This window comes from Pieris rapae, chromosome 22 (assembly GCF_905147795.1).
Source record: "Pieris rapae chromosome 22, ilPieRapa1.1, whole genome shotgun sequence".
Lineage (NCBI taxonomy): Eukaryota > Metazoa > Arthropoda > Insecta > Lepidoptera > Pieridae > Pieris > Pieris rapae.
Genome location: NC_059530.1, coordinates 908,097 through 934,477, shown reverse-complemented (window position 1 = coordinate 934,477; position 26,381 = coordinate 908,097). Strand labels below are relative to the sequence as shown.

General features: G+C 34.3%; 3 protein-coding genes and 1 long non-coding RNA gene across 4 annotated transcripts; 1 reads left to right on the top strand and 3 right to left on the bottom strand.

Annotated features, from left to right (window-relative positions):
* Positions 1-7: 7 nt before the first annotated feature.
* On the bottom strand, positions 8-6,027 carry LOC110998852. Its single transcript, XM_045633026.1, has 6 exons — positions 5,841-6,027; positions 5,113-5,262; positions 4,204-4,407; positions 3,663-3,738; positions 3,232-3,306; positions 8-91 (listed from the first exon to the last, which is right to left on the bottom strand). Exons 1-6 carry the CDS (start codon positions 6,019-6,021, stop codon positions 43-45), a joined length of 735 nt encoding a protein of 244 aa, XP_045488982.1. The 5' UTR covers positions 6,022-6,027; the 3' UTR covers positions 8-42.
* On the top strand, positions 336-1,372 carry LOC123690137. Its single transcript, XR_006750938.1, has 2 exons — positions 336-396; positions 516-1,372. It is a non-coding gene; the product is annotated as an uncharacterized LOC123690137 (long non-coding RNA).
* Positions 6,028-7,932: 1,905 nt separating the features above from the next.
* On the bottom strand, positions 7,933-12,674 carry LOC110998853 (spermine oxidase-like). Its single transcript, XM_022267646.2, has 7 exons — positions 12,422-12,674; positions 11,101-11,316; positions 10,408-10,624; positions 9,917-10,092; positions 9,105-9,375; positions 8,746-8,849; positions 7,933-8,170 (listed from the first exon to the last, which is right to left on the bottom strand). The coding sequence occupies exons 1-7, from the start codon at positions 12,490-12,492 to the stop codon at positions 7,933-7,935; spliced, it is 1,293 nt and encodes a 430-aa protein (XP_022123338.2). The 5' UTR covers positions 12,493-12,674.
* Positions 12,675-17,785: 5,111 nt separating this feature from the next.
* Positions 17,786-23,654, bottom strand: LOC110998864 (spermine oxidase-like). The gene is made up of 7 exons (XM_022267663.2): positions 23,466-23,654; positions 22,532-22,747; positions 20,545-20,761; positions 19,808-19,983; positions 19,269-19,539; positions 18,733-18,836; positions 17,786-18,369 (listed from the first exon to the last, which is right to left on the bottom strand). Exons 1-7 carry the CDS (start codon positions 23,636-23,638, stop codon positions 18,135-18,137), a joined length of 1,392 nt encoding a protein of 463 aa, XP_022123355.2. The 5' UTR covers positions 23,639-23,654; the 3' UTR covers positions 17,786-18,134.
* Between the last annotated feature and the right edge of the window lie 2,727 nt (positions 23,655-26,381).

Here is a 26,381-nt window from a genome sequence, read left to right as displayed (position 1 = left end):
AATAGGTAATTAAATTAATAATCTTGCATATAACATATTCAATTATCCATGGCCGGGTATTCTTTCGTGAGGCTCCATAATATGGCTGTATCTGTGGACAATTATATACAAAATTAGCACTATAGGTTGTCATGTGTAAGTTGGCGTGTGGCAGAAAAAGGTACTAATTTTGACAGTTGTGTTGACAGTTCTAACAGCTTGGTAGCCTCACGTGTGTCGGTGCTAATAATTTGTGTTTTAAAGTGTAAAAATCATTACGAAACATGCCAAAAGTAGTGCGGAGTGCAGCTAGAGAAATTATTCTAGCTGTAAAACGTTTTTGTGAAGAGGAGAAACGTAACAATGGGCCGATTATTCCATTTCAACAAGTGAATGCTCGAACAGCGGCTTTGACAGGTAAAGTATTGCCAGTTAAAAGTGATATTTATATCCCCAAATTTAGGGAAAAATAATAATTGCTTTTGAAAGTAAATGTGATTGATGGATAACTTAAAATATTTTTTGTTTTATTTAAGGTGTTTCTGAAAGAACCGTGAACCGTATAGTTTCAGAGGGAAAAATCATGGAAAGTAATTTTACAGCGAGAACTGAAGTCCCTAATCAAGCAGCTCAAGGACCTTCCACATCCACAGCTTGTGATGACAATTCCACACCAGAGAACACTACTTCCGAGGCTAAGACGATAAAACTAGTCACTCCAGGTAAAAGTAGAAAAAGAAAATTAACTGTTTCTGATTTGGATGACTTTGATCTTTGTGTTATTAGACGCAAAATCCAATCTTATTATTTAAATAATTCCGTCCCTACTCTCAGAAAATTACATTGTGATCTAAAGGCAGACATCAATTTCAAGGGTAGTATAGAATCTCTCAGAAAAATACTACACAAGTTGGGATTTAGTTATAAAAAGAATAAATCCAAAAGGATGGTTCTCATGGAGCGATATGATGTTGTTGCCTGGCGATCAAGATTTTTACGAGAAATAGACAATAATAGAAGGAGTGACAATCCGAGGCCAATCGTTTATTTGGACGAGACTTATTTACACCCTGGCTATAAAGTTAAAAAATGTTGGCAGTCTGAGGAAACTGAAGGTGTCCTTACAGAAGTCTCAGAAGGTCAGAGATGGATCATAGTGAATGCCGGAAGTGAGAAAGGTTTTATCCCCAATAGTCTTTTGTGTTTCAAATCTAAGACCAAAAGTGGAGATTATCACGACGAGATGAATGGAGATAACTTCAGTAAATGGCTACAAGAAAAGCTTATCCCAAACTTAGAGCCCAATTCATTAATAGTGATGGACAATGCGTCATATCACTGTATTAAAATAAATAAACGCGTGACAATGAACAGTAAGAAACAAGAGATGCAAGATTTCATAAAAAAAAACAATCTTTCATACTTGGAAACCATGAAAACAGCAGAATTGTATGAAATTATAAAAACAATCAATCAGGAGAATGTCTACTTAATTGATGAAATATTAAAGAAACATGGTCATAAGGCTGTAAGACTTCCGCCTTATCATTGTGACTTTAATGCAATAGAATTCATTTGGAGTTCGTTCAAAAGAATATTTGCAGACACAAATGTTACTGGCCTCTCTGAAAACATGGAACAGAGAATCCATAGTGCATTTTCCAAAATAACTGCTGAAGAATGGCAGAAACACTGTAATCACGTTATAAATGTTGAAAATAATTATCGTATGACAGACAACCGCCTTGAAACAGTAATGGAACCATTTTTAATTGATTTGAATAGCAGCGACTCAGATTCTTCTGACACAGATGACTCTGAAGAATTCATGGAAGGAATAATGCCTCTAACAGACCATAATTACTATAAAAAATAATTTTTTGTTATTGAGTTTTTTATTTACCTTTAATGTAATATCTAAGAATATCCATCAATCCAAACTAAACAAAAAAAGTGGCAACACAGAGGGTTGTAGGAGGCGCCGCCACTGGAACGCCAACTTATACTTGACAGTCTATACAAGCTTTGGTCTGGGCTTAAAATTTCTGATTGTCCTTGATTATTGTGTATTGACCCATAGATGATTAGCCTACTGTAATACGCTGTTGAGTCAAGTTGTTCGTTTCCTCACGATATGTGCGTATATAACATCTCACGTTCTCAAGTTAGACCTTGTTTTCTATAATAAGGGGGCAAACGAGCCTGCGGGAAGCCCAAAAAGGCAGTCGTCGCAGCCCATAGACACCAATTTTTAGTGGGTGCCGGCCTTTTAAGGAGGAGTACGCTCGAATGTCGCGAAGACGAGCATAAAATATCTTAAAATGGAGCTAAGTCATGACTGTACATACACGACTGTAACCTTACAAACATCATAATTCAGAGGAATCGGCAAATAAATGTGTTTATTTAGAATTTATATTTTTTCCTTGCTCATATATAAGGGGAATCTCAGCAAGGTTGTTCTCAAAATAGATCTTTACATTGCGATTTTGTAGCGTGTAATTTACTGCAAGTGTGCAATTTTAACACTACGTGTTTAAAACAAAAGCTTGGCTTTTGTCACTAGGTGGCGTTATTACAGTTATTAATTAATAATATTATCCTAATTATAAACTTATTACTACTTAGGGCCAGTTACGTAGCTACCTTGGGTGGCACCCGGTGTTGGTGGTGTCACCCCAACGAAAGTTAAGTTAAGAAAAGCAATATACTTTATATGATTAAGGACATGGATCATTAATAGAGCGCGAGTATGGGACGGAGAATCCCCTACGACAGCGTCAGGCTCTTTTGTGGGAATCCCCGAATTCTACATAGAGCTAGGCTAGTGCTAGTGGAGGAATCCCTGAAAAACAAAATTTTTATGCTAGCGATTTTTTTGTATTACTCTCTTGGAAGTCAAGTTGCCTGAGAAAATTTCAAGACTCGTGGCAGAGACGTATTGGACGTGTGAGACGTTGTTCCGTTCTGGAACCATATTGGTTTAGTTATGGCCAGGAAAGTTTTGAAGTTCAGGCACCAAGAAGTCGTCTAACATTTTCACATATAAAAAAAAATTTAAAACTTTTTTTGAGACACTTGTTATATAAAATGCTGTACCATGTGTGACAAGATATCAAACGTTGTCTAAAAGTTTATTAAGAGACTGACAGTCCCATTATTTATAGTGATTTTTATTTTTAGTTTAAAGCATAGTAACTTAGCCAGTCTCAAATGCAGGAGGCTGCATAAAAGACAGATAAATGTACATACTTATAGTCGCCCGCCAGCCATCCATAGTACCCCATTGATGATGTTACTTCACTGAATCGTGCGTATTGAATATATCTGAAAGTTCGGTGTTAAACTTATTTTTCTTTTATTTATTTTCCATATTTCCTATTTTTACAGTAACATAATACTAATACAATAGAAAACTAATCTAAAAACATAATTTAAACAACACGTAAACACATAAAACCTAAACCATTTTATAACTAATTATAAATAATGAAATTCTTGTGAATTCCGCCAGTGTGCAACTAAATACATTTGTCTCACACGCAATAATATTTAGGGTGCGCAAGACAAGCTCATCTGATGTTGGTGATATCGCCGCCCATGGACACTCAATGCCAGAGAGCTCGCGAGTGCGTTGCCGGCTTTTAAATTCATGGTATGTGAAATAGAATTAAATGACATACTTGTTAGATGCACAGTAAGACCAACTGAGTGGCGAACTCTTCACCAGTTCCCCTTCATCTGGTGGTGGACTGAATTCTGGAAAAAAACATCCCTATTTTATTTATGAAAAATAATTGTAGTTGAAAAAGTAAAATTTAATCAAATCTAGAAATGTGGTAATTGGTCAGAAATTAATTTCAGTACCATATACATAACAACTTTAAAAGTAGAAGTTATTTCTCATACTCATCTCATCTCTCACTTAAAACTTGCAAGCAGTCTAGTCCTAGTGTATGTGCGCATTTAAATTCACTCGAATGGAAAGGAAAACATCGCGAGGATAACGGTGTGCCTTACATCTTGCAGCGACTTGATTGAATATCGATCTTAAATTAACTGTCTAGAAATTCAATTAACTCCCTGATTTACCTACTGTACTGCGACATAATATAAGCTGTAAGATTACTTATAATTAAATAAATAAGACAAAAAGTTGTAGCGCCACAAATCTTTTTTTTCATAGATCTCGTGAAGAACGACTCGTCTGATATGAGACCTCACCTTCCCAATGTTTGCAATAGTACAAATCACCCGCACAGTGGTTCACAAATGTGTAGAACTTAAAATACAATCCATGGCCGCGGTTGACAGCGACACACACAGGATCATATGTGTTTGGACAGGAAAGGGGGCATAGGTGATAGTCAAAAGCTGTCTCAATGTCGTAGAGCGTGCTCCATGTTGTCTCTGGGTGGGCTCGCAAATCTGCAAAAATACTAAATGAAAGAGGGCAACATAAGGAGGGGAATGGGTGGATTTATCGATTTCGAGTGATTAGGTACTTTCAACTTCTACAAGAACAGAATAAAATAAACAAAAAGAATAGAACAAAACAAAACTATTAAAATATCTATAGACTATAAAAATAATAATGACAAATGAATCACGAAAATTTCTAAATTATGTTAGGGTTACGATGTGCACAGATTATGCTTGCATAAATTGGAATTCGTGCTGGGATAGGGCCTTAATGAACACAAATAGTGAAACTTTTATTACATCGTCTCAAACTTTTTGGTCTGTGTGGCGCATGTCGCGTGACGGTCGGCCGCGGAGTAGGGATAAAGTGAAAGGTGCTCGACATAGCAGCCAAGGCCTACTATTATTCATTTGTGCCAGTGCTCCACGCTATTTTAATATGTTTATATAAACTAAATAATTGTTAAGTATTATGTATGTCGTACTCTCTAAGACACAGAATTCAATAAAAATATTAGTTGGAGACTTAGTCTATCTTTTATTAGTCCCATTATCATTCCAATTTTCCAAGTATAAAATTAAGATTGATAAAGCGATTTCATACCCTTAATGGAATATTATTCCAAAAATTTTTAGTTAAATGTCTATAATGTGAAAAAAAAATCACTTTACCGTGGTTTCATAAATCCACACAACATTTTTATTACTCACGTTTAAAAGCCTTTCGGGTTTGGGTGGTATTAGATTTAAACTTGCTGGTTGAGTTTTGTTCTGATTTTTTAACTATTGGGGCGGATATGACACTACTTCTACGTGTCTTTAAAAACTCATTACATGACCCAGATACAACGATGGCGTATTCTAAAACATGATTATAGCTAATATTAAAGTCTCATATGGAGAAGTATAAGTAGTAATACTAACTGATTACTAACTGGGTTTCGTAGTACCTATGGGCTATGTGCGACGGCGAAGGCCTAGGTTATTTGCGATACCAAGGGCAAGAACCAGTCTGTTGCACAGTTCCCCATTATACGGCGTTATGCCTACTGAACGCTGTCTCTGACAGTAATGACATATTTGTATGTTCGTAGACTGAATTCACAGTAGCGATATTGTGTACATTATTATGTGTTTAATTATTATATGTACTTTATTATATTTTATTAAATGTTTCTCGACAGTATTGGCAGTCTGTAAGGATAATGTATATATTTGTGTAATAAATAAATAAATATGTGGTTTTCATAATAAGCTAGAACAAATGCTGTATTCAGTTTAAACAGACTTTTTTTATTAGATTTTTTTTTCTTAATTTTTTATAAAAAAAATTGTTGTTTATCATTAAGTTATTCAAACACCTAAAGATAGGTTTACCGCGTTGCTTTTTGTAAGTTTGCAGGATAAACCTTCAAAGTATTAGCATTAGTTCATCATACCATGCTCAGGATTATCACACATATTGGTCATATACAAAAAGCACGTGTTTTCAAAATCCTTGTAATCCATCTTTTCGTGAAAGAATCGCACCGCACACACATTACTTGAATTTCTTTTACATATATCGTCAACTTTAGAACACACTGCACGTACTTTTTCAAATTTTAAATGTTCACTCATCAAATTGTCCGCTATTGTGTATGCTGATACGTATATTAGTAATGTTAAATGTCTCAACATTGTAACTTAAAGCAAGGTTTAAATTACACAAAAAATATGAACAAACAATAAAACTGATAAAGTTAATTGGATTTGTTTATTAAAACTTTAACATCAATTCTAAGAAAGCGTTATATGTCGGCATATAATAGGCATTTCAAATATATTTAGCAAGCATTTAATTATAATAAAAAAAAAGAAAGAAAAAGTGTTTATTCATTTTAAGTAGGTACATTTTCTTTACTAGCTGTAAGATTTGGAAACCCTTTTAAGTAAAAAATACCTGTGTCAGGGTTCCCAACTCTTCTATAAACAACCTTAATTCTAAATAACTCAAAATAATTACATTATTTCAACTTATTTAATTTATTTTTCAACTGTTATTAACACGCCTGAGTGCATGAGTATGTGTGTGTGAGTCAGTGAGTGAATGAATAAAGTGTGTAATTACATATTATATTTAATAATTATAAGCCTTTACTTATCCACATATTATTGATATACATTTTACAAAATTAGATCTTTATATGTATAATTCTACTGTACGTGTATGTCTCTGAACTCCTTAAACGGCTGGACCGATTTGAGCGAATTTCTTATGCGTTTGGTGGGAGCAAATGTTACTTAAGGAAATTAGTAAAAGCCAGGTTAAGTTAACAATTATTAAAATAAACTGTCGTTCTATGCTGGAGTTAGGGAACGCAAACCGATCTTAAGAGATTGCATTAGTGGCAGTTAAACCACGTCGTTTAGTTAAATTGAACGCCTAATTAAGCTAGTTGGCGACATTGGGTTATCGTAGAGGGGTGAAAATGTTGTATCATAAAAAAATAAAAACAAAAAATTTCCTCAAAAATATTTTTAAAAAAATCTTGAGGTGGACGCCCTCGCTTAGGGGTATGCAAAATAGATAGTAAGCGATTCTCAGACCTACTGAAATGCATATAAAATTTGATAAAAATCGGTCAAGCCGTTTCGGAGGAGTATGATAAAATTGTGACACGAGAATTTTATATACAAGATTTTATTCTCACTACGTCCATGAAATTGTTTAACTAAAAAATGTATATTTCGATTAAGTACTAAATGAAGAACTCGTGTTATCGAAAACAATTAATTTTTAGCGATTAGACATTTATTTTATTACAGTTAATTGAAAAACGTAGCCTTGAAATTAATTTGAAATAAAAACATAATTAATTTTCGAATATTATTATTGTTACGTTATTATCTAATATTTAAGAATATAACTCTACCTTCTCCACAACTGTCTACATTTCATGGCATATGAAATAATGTCATCAATGTTTTGCGAAGGTGATTTTGCCCATATTGTTGCCGAGCCGTAGAATTGGCCATTTTCTGTCAAACACACATTGGATTATCAGCGGTTAACAACATAGCCAGAACATTTCTTGTACACATAACCAATTGTTAGTAAAATAGGACTATATTTTATAATAGGGGGGCAAAGGCAGTCATCGCAGCCCATAGACACCATTTTTAGTGGGTGCGTTGCCGGTCTTTAAGGAAGTACGCTCGAATTTTGAATTGTTGGAGGTAGTATCTCTCAGGGAAGACCCCCGCCGGTAGTCGATTCCACAGTTCGCTAGTTCGCAAAAGAAAATGCCTTGTGAAACGGACTGTGGAAGATTTCCAGTCATCATGTTGGTGAAATTTAGTATTCAGAAAATCTATTAACTAGGCCGTCGCCGCCATTTTCCGTCTTACGCCTTTTAGGACAAAGCAACCGAAACAGGGGTACTGTCGACGCACTATGATTCGAACCCAATTCGAAACCAGATTGCCTTGGGATTAACTCGGACACTATATAATTTAAATAAAACCTCTTTATTATATATATTTTTTTATTTAAAATACACGATTGTTCATAAGTCTCATAGCTTCCCTGTACCCTGAATCGACAGCGCCGTGCACAGTTGAGAAGTGATGAGAATCTGTGGCCTCTCCAGCGAACAAAACGCGAGGAACTCCGTGCGTATCGACTAATGGCTCCGCGAGAAATCTTCGATCGTTCGCGTTTTGTGTCGTCAGACGATTGTCATAGGAATAACTACCACGTGTAAAAGGGTTAGAGTGCCAGGTGGATCTGAAAGTTAGAATTTCTAAATTACGGGATATAAACGCTATAAATTATCACGATAAAATATCCAATATTGTTACGAAGACGGATCAACTGCAATGGTTCTAGATTTTTCCACAACCGTCTCGAAGCTAGACTGATCGCTCTAGAACGCCGACAAGGACCGAGCGATGTGCTAAAGAGACAAAGAGGGCGTTCTAGAATTGTGCAACCGCTACTCAGTAGCGATCCTGCCTAGAGAGTTCTCGAACACCGTTTAAGATTATTCCCTTTATTGTATAAGCGTGCCGAAACGCGGCCGATTAATTCAGTTTCGAATGCGATATCAAGAAAAGGAAAAAAAACGAAAAGAAAAATTGCGAATAAAGTGAACACAGTGACAGTATTATCTTTTGTGTGTAATAAGTGAATTTTTGCGAGTAATTTCCGGTTAATTAGTGTTTTCAAAATCCTTATTGATTTATTTTGAAATGAGTTTATTTATGAAGAGATTCTACGGCATTATCTATCCGATCCCCTAGCTCGTAACAATAAGCAATTGTTTATTCATTTTGTCGATACATTTTTACATTAAAACGCACCTTATCATTCCAGTCGGCTCCGGTATATCATAACATTTTCCCATGAACTTTCGCAAAAGCTCCATGCACTTTCGCTTCAAAATGTCCTCTGGCATTTGTTCCAACTGATTATAGGAACAATTTTAAATTAATAAAAAAAAATGTTCGGGTATTGTCATATTTAATTAGTTATATTAATATTGAAATTTTAAAATAATGTTCAATAATTATTGTAAATTTTGAATCACGTACGATAATTACATTTTTTAACTGCCTTTTCAACTCAAAATTTTACCTCCCAGCGAAATGGGTTGTAACAGAAAACCTTTACATTTTAATAATTAGTGAAACAATAATATGATAATTGAAAAGATAAATACCAATTTTCCCATTTCCCCACTAGTCCACAAAGATAACGTATTTGAGGATCCCCTGGGCCTGCTCGCCCCAAAAACCTTTGTCATCCAATAATCCTCTATTGGTAGTTTTATTTTATCCTCAGCTTTCCACATGAAACCGTAGTATGTCTCCTGTCCTCGCCACCAAGCTTTGTCAAATTTAAAAATTATTTTGTCAACCGCACCTATAGATGTCTTCTCGATAGCTTCTATTTTTTTCCACGGCAACCCCGGCTTAAATAATGTAGTATATCTGAAATATCGAACCAATTCAATATCAAAAGTAGCTAATAATAACTAACAATACTCTAAATAACATAATACATAAAAATATACCTAATAACTAACTTTAAAATTAATTAATTAAAAAATATTATTAAAATGAGTCCCTTTAGGCAAGGTTCCGAAGATACTGGCAGCGTTCCCCCTTTGAATAGCTAGACTAATTCTTTGTGCGAGGTAGCTGCCAGCTCTTCGTTCTCCTGTGATGTCGACTAAGCTTTTTGATAATTCCCTAAAAAGCCTAAACGCGCTAGGACCCCACGGACCAAGGGTCTCGACACCGAATGGGACAAAATCATATTCAGTAGTCTCAAGTAAATTATATACTTAAATCCTCGCCCGCTCCCTAGCGATTAGGAGTTGTTACCCAGTGCTTCAGATTAGCAAGAAAACGTGTCAGCGGACTGCCTGCTGTCTGCGCAAACATTTGTCCATATTATGTGAGCGGTGATTATCTGCCGTATCCTTCCCGCAAACTATAACTTTATTCTAGAAGCTACAGTTCAGCTTACCGATCTTTCAAAACCCCTAAAGAGACCGTAACAATAACGTGACGGGATGTGTATGTGCTGCCATCTGCACAAATAACTCTTACATCAGCCCCATCTTCTGGCCATATTATTTGCGTCACCTCCGTGTTCAGTTTTATATCTAGGTTTGGTAAGCCCGATCCATTGTTGTATGTATTCTGGAATATATATAAATAACGCTAATTCCCGTAGTGGTAGGCAAATATGTTGAATCTCCATTTGCTACGGTCCTGACATACCCCAATCGCTTCATACACTTTCATACATTCACCATGCTTGCTCGTCTGATATGGGTATCCTGGACCTACCTCATATTATTATTAATGAAACCTTTAAATTACAAACACAAATGTACGTTCTCCAAAGAAGTTTCAGCAAACAAAAGGGATACGTAGTGACATATCCCGTGATTTATACTTTAAACACGACATTTCCATTTGAAACCTTTTTCATAATAAATAATATGAACTTACTAGCATCAGCTCGAACAATGTCTTGTACCCGTATCTGTGCCAACTCATGTGTTGGTGGCCTTTCAAATCCTCGTACTCACTCAGAGCATTTACCTCGTTCCAATCATTTGAAGCCTCGTGGACGCTAATATACGCGTTCATTAGCCCTACAAACTCTGGTAGGAAACCTGTGTCTTTAATCAAATAAGGGTACTTTGCTTTTACGTAGAGCAGTAACCTGAAACGGAATAAATGTAAGGATACCCATTAAAACCCCAGGCGCCACGAACAATCGCCTTATGCGGAAGGCGACAACAGCAGAGCCTCTTCAAGCCCATTGTTGGTTTGTGAAGATACTTGCTATGTCAAGACCGGGCTATATGCTTTTACAAATAGCTAGGGATGTACGGATGCAGTACTTGCAGCGATGGGGGGATCCCTTCTTTGGATGATTGGATGGATGATACATGGCGCTGTGTTTATGATTTGTTTATTTATTACTGCATTTTTATTCTTTAGATATAATTTTTTTTATTATTTCGTTTTGTTTTATTTTATTTTTGTTAGTGTAGTAGTTTTTTTCCCTTTGTTATATTGCTTAAGTTCTAATGTAATTGATGTGTATGTGTGTGTTAAATTTGTGATGTCATATTTTCTTGTATTTTTTAGGGATACACATTGTTTTATAAATAAATAATTGAGACATATACATACCTTCTTGTAATAAATTCTCCCAAGCCACCAACAAAATTTATATGCTTTTGACCAACCATTACAAAGCAAAAATTGACGAGGTCGTTCAATAATAATTCATCGTCAGTCTCCGTCCCGTCAGATCGGTACACCTTGAAAGTGGGATCTTGGGGTATAATTGTAATGTTGTGTTGCATAGCGGTTCTGTAGGTGCTACTGTTGCGTATACCATGGATCCTGAAAACATCTATCACTTGGAAAATCATCTTACAAAACAATCCTCTTTATAATATTAGTATAGATTACCTATTTATTCAAAACTAATAACATAATACATAAAAATATACCTAATAGCTAACCTTGAAATTTAATAATTAAAAAATATTGTTAAAAGAAACTTCCCTTTAGGCAAGGTTTCAAGGTTAAGAATTGGATTAAAATGGAAATTTGTTTAAATGTATATAAAATATATAATGTAAAATTTATCTGAATAAAGGCTATTATTATTATTATTATATGTTTTATTATTTTAATGCATTAAAGTGAATTGATAAATGTAAATTAAGAATATTGTGGCATATAAACTATCAAAGTAATATAAAAACGTTTAGATTTGTATTAATTTTATGCACCATTTAGAAGTCACCTTCAAATATGTTTCTACAGTTTACCCATTGTTTGTACGTATCGAAGTTAACGGCGAAGTAAGTGAATTTAAAAATCAATCAATCAATACACAATAACTTTTATAAATATATTATATTACCTTCGTTATAAAAATTTATTAATTTTCAATTTTTCTTATAAGATATAAAACTCTAGCTTTGAAGTGAAACTTCTTTAGAATCGTTGTGATTTCAAACCGGATGCAACGGAAAAAGAGACTGAGAAGAGACAGATTTATATGTTTCTCTTTTTACTGTCGCTGTTTCATTTCATCGAATTTCAAACTTTCATTATTTTAGTTTTACACTAAATTTAATGATATTTAACGAATTTTTCAAAGAAAAGTAAAATCTCACGTTTTGATAGCGAAAAAAGTATAATTTACATATTATTATTTAAAAAATTGAAATTGAAATTTCAAATTCAAAATCATTAATTAGTGTTGGTAACATAATGTACACTTATGAACGTCAAAAAAAGAAATTTAATAAACATATTTAAATCCTTCTAATTTTACAGTTACTGCCAGTTCTCAAATCAAGGGTGTAGAACGGAAGAAAAGAACTGGCAATAAATTGTCCGCCACTCTTTTTTTGAAGGTTTCACTTCTACCACGTGTGAATTGCACTCGTATTTTTCTTTTATTATCAAGACAATACATTGGCTCGTTAATTACCATTCAGCACCAACTTCAACAACGCCATCACCAAAGGGCACAGTCCGAACTCGACCACCGATCCTGTCCATGGCTTCGAGGGCAAGAACTTTCTTCCCAGCTTTTGCCAATGTAGTCGCTGCAGAGACGCCGGCGCCTCCCAACCCAACTACTATGATGTCGTATGTATGTATCGAAGATATCTATTAAAGAAAAAAATACTTATTATGTACGTAATATTAAAAAAAAACTTTAAATCATATAGTCCTGCATGCCTCTTGCCCACGGAATGAATATTTCCCTAAGAGTGTTTCATTAGCGTCAGACTTATATGTCTGACTAATACTTTACGTATTTATAAGACAATACAGAAAGCCAAAACAGATTACACAATTAAACAATATATATATATAAAAAACTAAAGTAAACTGAAATTTCACATTTACAACAACAAGTAATACTTAGAATTTAAAACTACTAATTAAACAAAATCAGAGTTTTTTTTTTAGAATGGAATCTCGCTGTTGGCCTTAAGGGCCTTTACAGTTCAGCACGGGCTGTTTGGCGAGCTTAGCTCAGCCGGAACAAAATCAGAATCTTCCCGGTTCTTCAAGTACTTCTTGACATCTTTTGTTTTCCCCTCAAGTTGTTTTCCTTGAGAGACAAATTGCGTACACTATTTCATTGCAAGTACGTTGTCAATATAGAAATTGGTGCTTATAATATCTTGCAGGGATAATGTTGAATTGTTTCGGAGATACTTCAGTGGGTAGCTGGATCCCCATTGTGGTGATAGTGACAAGAAGTGCCTTAAATATCAATTGGGTGTGTCGAAGGAATATGGGTGCCATTTTGTATTCTGCCCCGAAGATTACTGATGGAACATTGTGTGAATCTAACGTATCGTATGATACTAATATCGAATCGAATCTTTCATTGCATCTTCTTTTGGTGCCGCTCCATGACTGGAGGTCAGCCGTCAGACCATTCATTTGGCAGCAACTCTTCCGCAGTCGTCATACCCTCAATGATTTCTTTTCCTTCTACCAACACGCTATTTACCCTGTATTTTACCCATTATAATTAACTGAAGGAAGTGTAGCGATCATGGCGCAACACGTGGCACAAGTACGCAACTTTCATTTTTTGATAAGGGGGCGAACGAGCCTGCGGGACACCCAAAAAGGACAGTCATCGCAGCCTATAGACACTCATTTTTAGTGGGTGCGTTGCCGGCCTTTCAGGGAGGAGTTTTGTTTGATGTGCTGCATAAGTTTTTTCGAGATTCCAACTCGATTAAGATCTTTCTCGTTAAGTGACGTAGATACTAGTCATAGAATAGATAGTCTATATCAATCATGTGACGAAAACACCACATCTCAAATGCTTCTAGGTGCCTGCGGATATCTTCTTTTATTGTCCAAGCATCAGAGCCTTACAGAGTACAGACCAACTTGATAATTCTCATAGCTTCCCATTACCAGTCGACAGTTTCATGTGGTCTGTGGCCTCTCTCGCAAACAAAACGAGTGTATCCAGTACTTCATCCAGATTGAGTATTTGGGTTTTGTATTGTGAAGCGATTTACATAGAAATAACTACTATGGGTGAAGGAGTTTGAGTACCAGGTAGACCTGAAAAATAAAAATAAAAATTCTTCTTATCGGGCAAAATTGTAAATTTACATTTGCTTTTCTCAAATCAAAGACGAGAACAACGAGAACACTGTTTTATAATTGTCAAGTCATGTTTCATAAAATGTGTGAAAATCATCATACCATGTACCATGACGACGATGAAGCAATTAATATAAAGCTAAATTAGATAAAAATTCTTGTCAATTTGCATTACAATGAGTACTTTGAAAAATGCTCATTTATTTGTTTTCTCTCACTCTTCTTTGATTTTTAAAATACCACTTTTCTTTTGGATTTTTTATTTGAACTATTACATTTGAATTAGTTGTTTTAATGAGATCTTATTTATCGAAATTGATAAGAGATACTGCTGTGATCGGGAAGCTGAAAAAACAATATTTTCTGGACTTAAAAGAAGAACTATTATGGGTACTGCCAGAACTTTATTTTTTGTGCTCTAATTTCGGCTCGGTTTCGGTTCTCTGACAATTATGAATAAAAACAACCGAACTACTATCTAGTGTGCAAATATAATTATAATAATATAGCCTTTTATTCGGATGAACTTTTTGGGTACACATAAACATAGATTACATTAAACTAATTATTAGAAAGTTAAGATAAGCCCTAATTAAACATTGACAAATGTGCCTTGTCCTGTCCATCTGTCCCCTATTGTACCAACATTATTTGTCTTAGGGATGGTTTCAGTATATTAGAAACTACAAGGAACTACCACCGGCCCGCTGTAAGATGTGATCCGGCCTGTGAGACGTTTTGAAAAATCCCAATTAAAAAAATATTACAATAGATATTTTTTTAGATTATAACACTAAGATTTCTGAAATACCTAGTAAAAGACGAATCCGCGGCTTAGAATATTCGCATGATGGGTTTGTGCATTTGTACTCATAAATGCGAAAAAAGAAGTCGTACAAGACTGACAGACGATAATTTGGAAAATTCTATGTATCAGTGGAATTAATCCAAGTATGGATGGATTAGTTTCCAAAATTGAAGCTGAAGTGTCTCATTGATTTCTGTGTATTTAACTTTCGTAGTTTCTAGCAATTGCAAATTTAATGATTTAATTATAATGTACCTACCACTTTTTTACATTTAATTTTAATAAATTATATAATTCAACAATAACATTGTCGTATTATTTCATGTCTAATATCTATCGCAAAATTATTATCACTATTTTAACATATAAGTTTCGCCAATGAGTCATGTACTCGATGCTAGAGTTTTTGTCTAATATATTTAAGGGGTCAGGCGCTGTATGCTGAAATACAGGTTCACACCTAGTTCAGCGTCAGATAAACCTGACTAATTTTGTTTATATAACTAGCGCAATTAGAAATTAGTTTTTCCTGTGAAACAAACTTGAAATAAATTATTATTATTATTGGAAATGCACTAAGTACTTTTAAACGCGACCCGAAAACGTATTTGTACGCCAAAGTTACGCCCTCAACATGTCAAAGATTGCTCAAACCTTACTTAGTCTTGTGGGTTTAGGTGAACAACCAAGGCAGGCCAAATAAGTTTAAGTTAATAAAACGCCACACTAAGGATTTTTCCAATAAAATTGTAGCACATTAAATTTATCATTATACGCTATCGATATCATGAAAAACATTTTTTTCGGTCCGTTGACGCTACAACCCCACTCACATTGCAAAAATTAAAAAAAAGAATACAAACTGAATGTCAGTTCACTGTAATGCCACACAAACAACACCAATAAAATTTAAAAAATTAAACACACCTTAATCTCTAAACTTTATTAAATTTTAATTATTTTATATTTTAATTACCGAGAGTAATTACTCTCGGTAATTAAATGCTATCATAGTTATTGTTAATTAACAATAACTATGATAGCATTATGATAAATTATGCTAAACGCAAAGACAAATCGTGTCGCGTGTCTCTGACTTGGATATACGAGGCATATTCAAAAAATAAGGACCATTCGCTTATATTTCAGAATCGAGTCATAACACGTTTAAACTTGTAAATATCTGTACGAGCATTACTTGTGCAGTTATTTCAGGTGTTGTTTTGATCCAGTAGTAATTTTGCTAGTTGTGCGTACAGTAGACAATGTCCGCGATATTCGTTTTTCCCGCCAGCTGTGAAGTTCGCGCTGTAATAAGATTTTTTGTGTGCAAAAGGATCTTCAGCTGCTGAAATTCATCGTGGATGTCCTTCATCAATCCAGAAACAAAACAGCGATCAATGCAATGCAAACTTAACAACAAGCGTCGAGGCAGAATACGAAATTCCACCCGTATCGTCTCGACGTCCGCTGCTAAACTGCGCGTTTTTCTAGGCCGGCAACGCACTCGCGAGCTCTCTGGCATTGATAGTGTCTATGGGCGGTATCACTTAACATCAGGTGAGCCTTCTGCCCGTTTGCCCCCAGTTCTATAAAAAAAATGGTCCATCGATCGTCAGTGAGTCTTTCTAAATGCTCTGTCCATCTCCATTTAAACTTTAGGGCATAATTTACTTTCTTCATTGTGGCGGCGTCCATGCATCGGGTTGTCTCTCTCCGTAAAATAGAAAGAAATAAAAATATGGTGAGAGGGCCGATGGCTGGCCATGCGTCATACTCGTGAACGGGTGCTACTTGTGGTGACTGGTCGTACTTGAATTCGTGTATGCTGTGATATTAGTTGTTTATACTACGTATTTTCGTGTTGTACTCACGAGTATGTTAGTGCGTGCTCCTGCTAATAGTGGACAAATCTTTGTTTTTCATTTATTTTATTATTCTTTATTACTCAAGATGTCATTTATTTATTTATTTATTCAATTATATAAATATGGAACATGGTGTAATTCTTGCAGCTCCTAACAAACATTGCGTAAAAGAAAAAACTTGGCGATTAAAAAGAGTGGCGGAGAGTTTATTGCCAGTTCTTCTCTTCATTTCTACGCCCTTGATTTGAGAACTGGCAGTAAATGTAAAATTAGACTCATTTAATGTATATTTCTTTTATAAGTTATAAGTGTAATGTTACGTATATGAATAAATGATTTTTGATTGATTGACATACACCACTATTAATGAACCATGAACCAAAATTCTATGGAAATTATAATTCTATAAAGAATCTTATTAAATATTTTATTTCGATTTGTTCTAAACGAAACGATATAAAAATTAGAATTTGTTGAAAAACGTTACATTGGAATTAATGTTTAATAAAAAAATACTACATTTCATCTCATATAAAATAATGTGCTCAATGTTTTTCGAAGGTGATTGCGTGACTTTGGTCCTACGTTTCCCGTCTTATGTCTTTTACGAACTACCTCCGAAATACTGGCGATGCAAACTATCATTTGTCAGACCTATCCCAGCCAGTAATGCAGGATAACGTTATTAAAGAAGAGAACAGTAGAATTGATAAATACTTTATATTTGTACACTGGTATACAATTAACAAGTATATGACTATCTGTAATAGCTCCCGAAACAAAGAATGTCCCGCCGAATTTTAAAACTCGACAGGCCCTCGCCTTGCTTGGTTGTTTATTCTCTTAACCAATCAACGCCCGATATTTTCCCGCCTCACTACTCGAGAAAAAACCACCGAAGGTCTAGTCAATTGAACTATTATTTACAAAATCACTTTAAATATTATCACACTGTATCTATTTTAAGTACTATATAATAATTTAAGATAATAATAATAAAAATTATCTATTTATTAAATTACCTGAATTATAACAAACTTATATTTATTGTAAAAAACACCGGATATAGTTGTATAAAGTATCACAGACCAAGCCGTTTCTATGATTGGCTAACGTCTCCGCAGGAATATTGAGGATTGTAAGGCATACAATAGAAGTGTTACTTATATTCTAATTATTAAATGCAATAAGTATATATAAACTATTTCAATATAAACTAACGATAAATATAAATATTAATTATTAAATATAGCAACGTATTCATTATACAATTTTAGAAACCCTAACACATTCAAACCCGATTCGAAACCATGGCTAACTTGGGGCTAACTCGGACTCTTGTATTATTTAAATAAAAACTCTTTAATACATATTTCTTACTATTACAATTTACTATTGTTTATAAGTCTCATAGCTTCCCTGTGCCCTGAATCGACAGCGCCGTGCACGGTTGAGAAGTGATGAGAATCTGTGGCCTCTCCAGCGAACAAAACGCGGGGAACTCCGACTGTATCTAGTAAAGGCTGGGCAAGCAATCTTCGATTATTCGCGTTTTGTGTCAGACGATTGTCATAGGAATAACTACCACGGGTGAAGGGGTTTAAGTTCCATGTGGATCTGAAAAGTTAGAATTTCTATATTGGAGAATATAAACACTAAAAAATGGTTGTCGCATTAAATCATTTGCGTGTTGTTCCCACGAGTTATCCTGCTGATAGAGGATAAATCTTTGTTTTTAATTTATTTTATTATTCTTTATTAATCAACATGTCATATGGAACATGGTGGAATGGTTTCAGCTCCTAACAAACGTAAAGGAAAAAACTTGCGATTAAAAAGGGTGGCAGAGAGGTTCTTCTCTTCCATTCTACGCCCTTGATTTGAGAACTGGCAGTAAATGTAAAATGTATTGGAGCAGTTGTCCGAAAGGACATTTTGTCGACACATTTTAACATTTAACACACACCATTTAAGACACACCTTATCATTCCAGTTGGCTCCGGTATATCATAACATTTTCCCATGAATTTTCGCAAAAGTTCCATGCATTTTCGCTTTAGAATGTCCTCTGGCATTTTTTCTAACTGGATTACAAGAAACATATTTAAACATTTGTTTTATTTCGTTTCTTTGGAAGTAATAATATAGAAACATTTTACACTTAAAGACACTTAAAAAAAATAACTGCTTATTCAACTATTATCTCTAAAATTTTTGATTACTATAAAAAAAGTCCTTATGTATTTAACTCCCAGTATCTTCGGAACCTTGCCTAAAGGGACTCCTTATAATAATATATTTTAGTTATTACATTTTAAGGTGAGTTATTTGTTTATTATTATTTTAATTTAGCTATTGAGTAATATTAAAAAGTATAACCTCTTGAAATTGTAATATTAAATGATTGGCAATAAATACATTGACTTTAGTACTCCGACGGAAGTAATGGGTTGTTACAGAAGATCTATCGATATTAATAATAAGTGAAATTATATTATCATTAAAAAGATAATTACCAATATCCCCACTTCCCCACTAGCCCACAAAGATAACGTATTTGTGGATCCCATGGGCTTGCTCGCTCCAAAAATCTTTGTCATCCAATAATCCTCTTTTGGTAGTTTTGCTATATCCTCAGCTTTCCACATGAAACCGTGATATGTCTCCAGTCCTTGCCACCATGCCTTGTCAAATTTGAAAATTATTTTGGTAGCCGTGCCTATAGATGTCTTCTCTATGGCATCCACTTTCTCCCGCGGCAACCCCGGCTTGAATAATGTATTATATCTAAAATGGCGTAGTAATTAAAAAAACAGAAATTGCTAATAATTATGTCTGAAAAATTCTGTATTAGCCTTATGTTAGGAAGTTGGAAGCCCACAAACCAGTGCTTCAGATGAATAAGAAAAGGTGTCCTCGTAGAGTGCATTTGTGTCTGCGCAACACTTAACCAAATTATGAGACCGGGGATTAGCTGCCGTGTCAAAGCTGCAGGAAGACCTTGGACCTTCCCGTGAAACTATGACTTTATTCTAGAAGCTATAGTTCAGCTTACCGTTCTTTCAAAACCCCTAAAGAGACCGTAACAATAACGTGACGGGATGTGTATGTGCTGCCATCTGCACAAACGACTCTTACATCAGCGCCATATTTTGGCCATATTATTTGCGACACCTCCGTGTTCATTTTTATATCTAGGTGTGGTAAGCCCGGTCCGTTGTTGTATGTATTCTGGAATTTATTTTAGATAACTCTGTGTAAATACTCACAAGAATAGCAAAATCGTGGAAGAGTTTTTGGGCGCTAGAAGAAGTCATGAAAAAGAAGAAGACGAGCATGGTAAACTCTTCAATACTTGTATACCACCTGTATATTACTTGTATACATTAACAACTATCTATCTATCGTCTATATTAACATATGGATCTCACACGAGGGCACCTGCTACAGGTGAGTCAAAGTTCGATGGAACGATGTATGATATGGAATATGTACATTACCTAAAGAAGTTTCAGCAAAACAAAGGAAGAGGATGCGTAGTGTAGTTTATTTTTTTTTACTAGTAATTTTTTATTTTGTTTTGTTTAATATTAGATCTCTTCGTGTATGTCATGTTTGCCTATAAGTGCTTATCACATTTAAAATTGTATTTTGTTTATTTAATTTCATTTGTAAATTTTTTTCGCGCTGTAATAGTGTGCGAAGCGTTGGCAAGCTTTTTATCAATAAATGAATAAATAGCGACAAATCCTCATTTGAAACCCATTTTCATAATTAATAATAAATACTTACTAGCATCAGCTCGAGCATCGTCTTGTACCCATATCTATGCCAACTCATGTGTTGGTGGCCTTTTAAATCCTCGTACTCACTGTGAACATTGACCTCATTCCAATCATTTGAAGCCTCGTGGACGCTTATATACGCGTTCATTAGCCCTACAAACTCTTGTAGGAAACCTTTGTCTTTAATCAAATCAGGGTACTTTGCTTTTACGTAGAGCAGTAACCTGAAACGGGATAAATGTAAGGATACCAGCTTGTGTGGGGAAAGCTCCCTATTTGAGATTGGAACGTCTTTAAATTGAACAAAAGTTTCCTGCTTACAAAACTCGTATTCGTGCATTGTTTCATGTTCCTCACATCAATACTAATTATGCTAAAAACTCAGTTTTGTATCGCGATGCCCGGACATACAATGAACACTATTTAGGCCTTCACTTGTTTAGGTTATCGCGGAATGTGGTAAAAAAGTGTATTAAGAATATCCATAGCGAAAAATCACCCACATCATGAGCACACCCCACATTCACACCATCACGTTCATACCCACACTTTTACACCATCACACAACACAACCAATTTTGGCTTAGTTATATAAATTAAATCACAATTAGTTAAATGTATTAAATACTTTTTGTTTGTTTGTTCCCTTTTTTAAATCTTTTTCTTTTAAAATGTATCATGTATTCCACCTGTGGCTATATTCTCAGTGTATTTCTTTATAATTATATATAATTTATGTTAGCTGTAGGAGTACTAAATAAATAAATAAAAGTAATTAGGCACCCGATCTGGAAATATATAGCTTATACGTGGGTAACACTGAAAATGTTTAGAACTCACTAGTTAGAAATAATGAAACCTTTTTTGAATTAAACATATTAGAACTCTTTGGTAACCTAAATGCAGATACGGGCAAGCCTAGACATTGGTACTTAGGCGTCGGGAAGCTTTGTACCAGATGGATTTAGCATATTTTAACCGACGACCAGAAATACCTCTACTACGGACTGGTGTCGCCAAATGTTAGATAAGTTCAACGGCGGTGACTCAAATCTCAAATGCTGTATTAGACATCGTCACAGATGATGAAGGGTGGATATTTTGCTACAACACCGAAACCAAATGAAAATCAGCTCAGTGGATGTTTCCGTTAGAGGATCGGCCAAATAAGGAAAGAAAGGAAGAAGTCAAAGAAAAAAGATGTTTGCTAGAAGGTGGAAGGAGAGTTACTGGAGACTGGTATCTCTGTTTTCCTGTTGTTGCCTCTCGAAGCAGAATCCACCTTCACCACGACAATGCTTCAGCGCACTCCGCAAAACGGACTGTCGGACGTGTTTCGAGATAACCAGTCATCCGCCAAACAGATCTGGCGCCCTGTGGTTTTCATTTATTCATATACGTAACACATTGTACACTTATGAACGTCAAACAAGAAATGAACATTAAATGCTTCGAATTTTACATTCACTGCCAGTCCTTAAATCAAGGGCGTAGAACGGAAGAGAAGAACTGAAGAACACTCTTTTCAATCGGCAAGTTTTTTGATAATGTATGTGCAACCAGGGCACCATTTTCACATGGCATTCTAGACATAGACTAGACCAGTGATTCACAACCTATGTTCCGCGGCACTTTTGTGAGCCGCCAGATTTCAAAAGTGAGCCGCCAAATTTTGGGAACATAAAATTATTTGATTAAATTATATCAATTAAAAAAAATATTTTAATTATTAGCTTGTAATTAATCCCGTAATAAACTTTTAATTATTATTATTAATGAAGCAAATATTAGTTTATTCTGTATATTTAACACTTTTGTCATAAACTATTTATGGAGTGTTTTGTAGTAAATAGATTTTATCTTTTTCTTTGTGTGCCGCCAAATTTTAAATCGTTTAATATGTGCCGTAACATAAAAAAGGTTGAGAATCACTGGACTAGACAAATAAATCAACTTATTAAGACATACCTACACTGTGTAATCAATGAAAATACCTGTTTGTGATAAATTCTCCCATGCCACCATCAAAATGTATACGTTTTTGTCCAACTATTGCAAAACAAAAATTCACCAGGTCATTCAATAATAAGTCATCATCTGTCTCTGTCCCGTCGGATCGATACACCTTGAAAGTGGGATCTTGGGGTATAATTGCAATGTTGTGTTGCATAGCAGTTCTGTAGGGGCTGCTGTTAGCTGTGCCATGGATCCTGAAAGCACCCATCACATGGATCTGGGACAATCTTACGAAATAATTATTTATTCATTTACACTTTTAAGCGGGAATCTATGTCGAGCTTTGAGTCACTTCACTTACTTTCAATAAATATTTTATTTTTATTTAATTAAGATAACTGTTTTATGCTTCAAATGTGAAGTTAGATTTTATCCTACAATATGTGCATCACTTTACCCTTGATTGAACCTATCAAAGGCAAACCAAACCATTGCAAAAATATCTAAATTCTGTTGAAGTTCAAGTTTAAAATCGTAAAACAAAGAACATAAAGTTATACACACCCATGAACCAAATCACTGACAACAAGTTTTATATAGGTACACTAGCTGACCTGGCAAACGCCGTTTTGCCATGTATATCATTCATAATAAAAAATAGGGCTTGATTGTAGAGGGGTGAAAATTAGAGGTTGTATGGATTTTTTAATGCTGTATCATAAAAAAATAAAAAATAATTATCTAAAATTGAAAAACAAATTAGGGGGATGAAATATAGAGGTTGTCCGATTCTCAGACCTACCCAATATGCACACAAAATTTCATGAGAAATGGGAATACAATTTCGGACGAATTTAACCACAAACACCGCGACACGTGAATCTTATATATAAGATATTTTAAATGTATTAAAACATTAAGATTTTAAACTCTAGTTTTTTTAGTTTCAAGATATTGTTGCTCGTAAATTACCATTCAGCACCAACTTCAACAACGCCATCACCAAAGGGCACAGTCCGAACTCGACCACCGATCCTGTCCATGGCTTCGAGGGCAAGAACTTTCTTCCCAGCTTTTGCCAATGTAGTCGCTGCTGAGACGCCGGCGCATCCCAGACCTACTACTATGATGTCGTATGTATGCATTGAAGATATCTATCGAGGAAAAATTCTTTATTTTTTACGCAACATTCAAATATTGAATCTTGGTCCTATGTGGGGCTCGGAATAAATTTTCCTTTGCGTTTTTCATTAGAATTTCGGTTATCAGACTTATAATGTTTAAAATGTTTTCTTTCATCGTAAAAATTGCGTACACAGAAAAAATATTTCATTGCAAGCGCGTTGTTGATCTTTTAGGGATTGTAAAACTCAAATTTATCAAACAAGTCTAGTTTGAGCGTCAGAACTCCTAAAAAATTACCAGCTAATTATATATTAATTTTAATTTAAAAAATGCAGAAGTGCAAATCATACAGTTCGTATTTCGCCTAACTAAATCCGTCCTTAATTCTCTTACTCCTTTTTTTTATTTAAGGAAGAAAAATTGAGGATCTTTTTGAATGTTGTTATTAATATATAATTGGCTGGTATTTTTTTAAGAGTTCTGACGCCTTCACTAGCTTTGTTTGATAAATTTGAGTTTTTCAACGTAACATGAAGAATTTCGTCAAATTTAAGAGTTACGTTTAAGATTAACTTTGGTATTTTGCAAGTATTTTTGAAGTTAAATTTTTTTTTGAGAGTTTCCGATTCCTAGTAAAAACCAGTACTTTATTTTAAAGTTTGGCCTCACGTGAACTGGGTTTATTATTTTAATTTAAAAGTGGTCAAACTAATTGCAGTCTCTGTACTTAATCGAATTCTGTATTTGTACCTACTCAATAAATAATACGGAATAAAAAATACTAGAACCGTTAAACACAGTTAAAGGAAAGGAAAAGGGCGAAAATTGCCGCAGTCTCACAATCTATGGAGTCTTACGGAGGGAATTAAAAAAAATTGTATTTGCGTTCCCTAATTGCCATAACTTCAAATTAAATCTGATAAAAGCCCAGAGGCTGATTGCTGATGGATTAAAATTTATAAAAAAAAATTCACACTTCGTTGCATTTATACAAAAACAAATAATACATAAAAATTATAAGGGATGTAATGACCTTATCGCTAATAAGCGATCTCTTATGTGCAACCCTAGTTAGTGCAAACTAAAGAAAGAAATATGATAGGTAAATTGCAAGAAGTGCGTAACCATACTTAAAAAAATCTAAAATAATACAAACAAAATAATATTAAAAAAAAACAAAAAGGCTAATATAGCCTTTCTCCACATATTGATTCCTATAGAAATATTCTCGAAATTGCAATTCCTAAAATTAGCACGTTCAAAGATTTGCTTAACATTTCATAAATAACGTACATTGGAATATACTGAAATATAGAATGTACTGGAATTTCAATAATAAAAAATTCTTGACGCTACATTTAACACCTCTCTTAAACCTCTTGAACGGTTGCACTAAATATTAATATTATAAATAGCACTTACATGTGACGCGAAAGAAAGACAAATATTCCGAATTTATTGTATTGTAATCAGTTTTATACATTTCTGTAAATTAAATTCGTTATTTTATTGGAGTTAAATATAGATAATGGAGTGGTGTAAGCAGTGGCGGATTTGTCGTAAGGCCCAGGAGCCCGGGCCTAGAGCCCTAATCTCCGCTAACTGAAACCATCACCGTGTATCTAGTTCGTTCCGATGGCCATGATGATTTAATATTTGCAGGAGTGACTTCTCTCATTACACGAGAAATTATGATGTTGGCTGGGCAACAGAATTTCATAATAAATACAATGAAATTTCCTCGTTTTTTTTTTTTTAAATTTAACCGTACATTTTTTTTAAATAACAGAATGTTTAATGGATCGACCTTTTTGGGTACGCTTCATACTTGGCTCAGGTTACATTCGTTTCACAAGTAGGTGATCAGCCTATGACATATTTAGATTTTGGTGTGTCATGCCAGTTTTCTCACGATGCAAACATAGATAGGAGGTTGGTACAGTTGTACAGTTGACCAACACTCCTCTTGCTAAATTACAAAATAAAAATAGAAAAAACAGAACTTGTGAAAATTATACTTAGTAATTTTATAATAAAATTTTTAAACTCGTTGGCGAATTTATTAGGTTCCGAATTTTTATGACCTTAAGACTTTCCTTTATTATCACTATTTTAATTACATCGAAAATTAATACAACATTACTTAATATGTAAATTCGTTACTTACAAAACAAAACAAGATAAGTATAATAGTTACAATAAATTGGTAATCCTATATTCCAGCATATTTTTGTTGTAAATTTCTTCAATCGTAATTAGTGTTAGCTTTAATAATATTTTTAAATAAACGTGGGAATTAGACCACATTTTTTAATACATATATTAAATAATTTAGGGCCTGTTTCACAATGTATGGATAAAGTGTCAAATAGCTATGCAACACATAAATTATTCGAAAGATAAAAGTTCCAAATAAGATATGTACTTCGAATTTCATGACGTATAGCGCTATCTGACAGTCGTGAAACGCAAAAATACTATTTACCCTACCAATAAGTAATAAATAGCTTATTTGGAACTTATCCGGACATTGTGAAACATGCCCTTAATCTTAAAAAAATTCTCGTGTCGCGGTGTTTGTGGTTAAACTCCTCCGAAACGGCTTGACCAATTCTCTTGAAATTTTGTACGCATATTGGGTATGTCTGACAATCGGACAACATCTATTTTTCATCTCCCTAATTGGTAAGGGTAGTCCACCCCTAAATATTTCTTTTAAGCAACAGCATTAACAATACATAAATATTATAAATTTTCAACCCT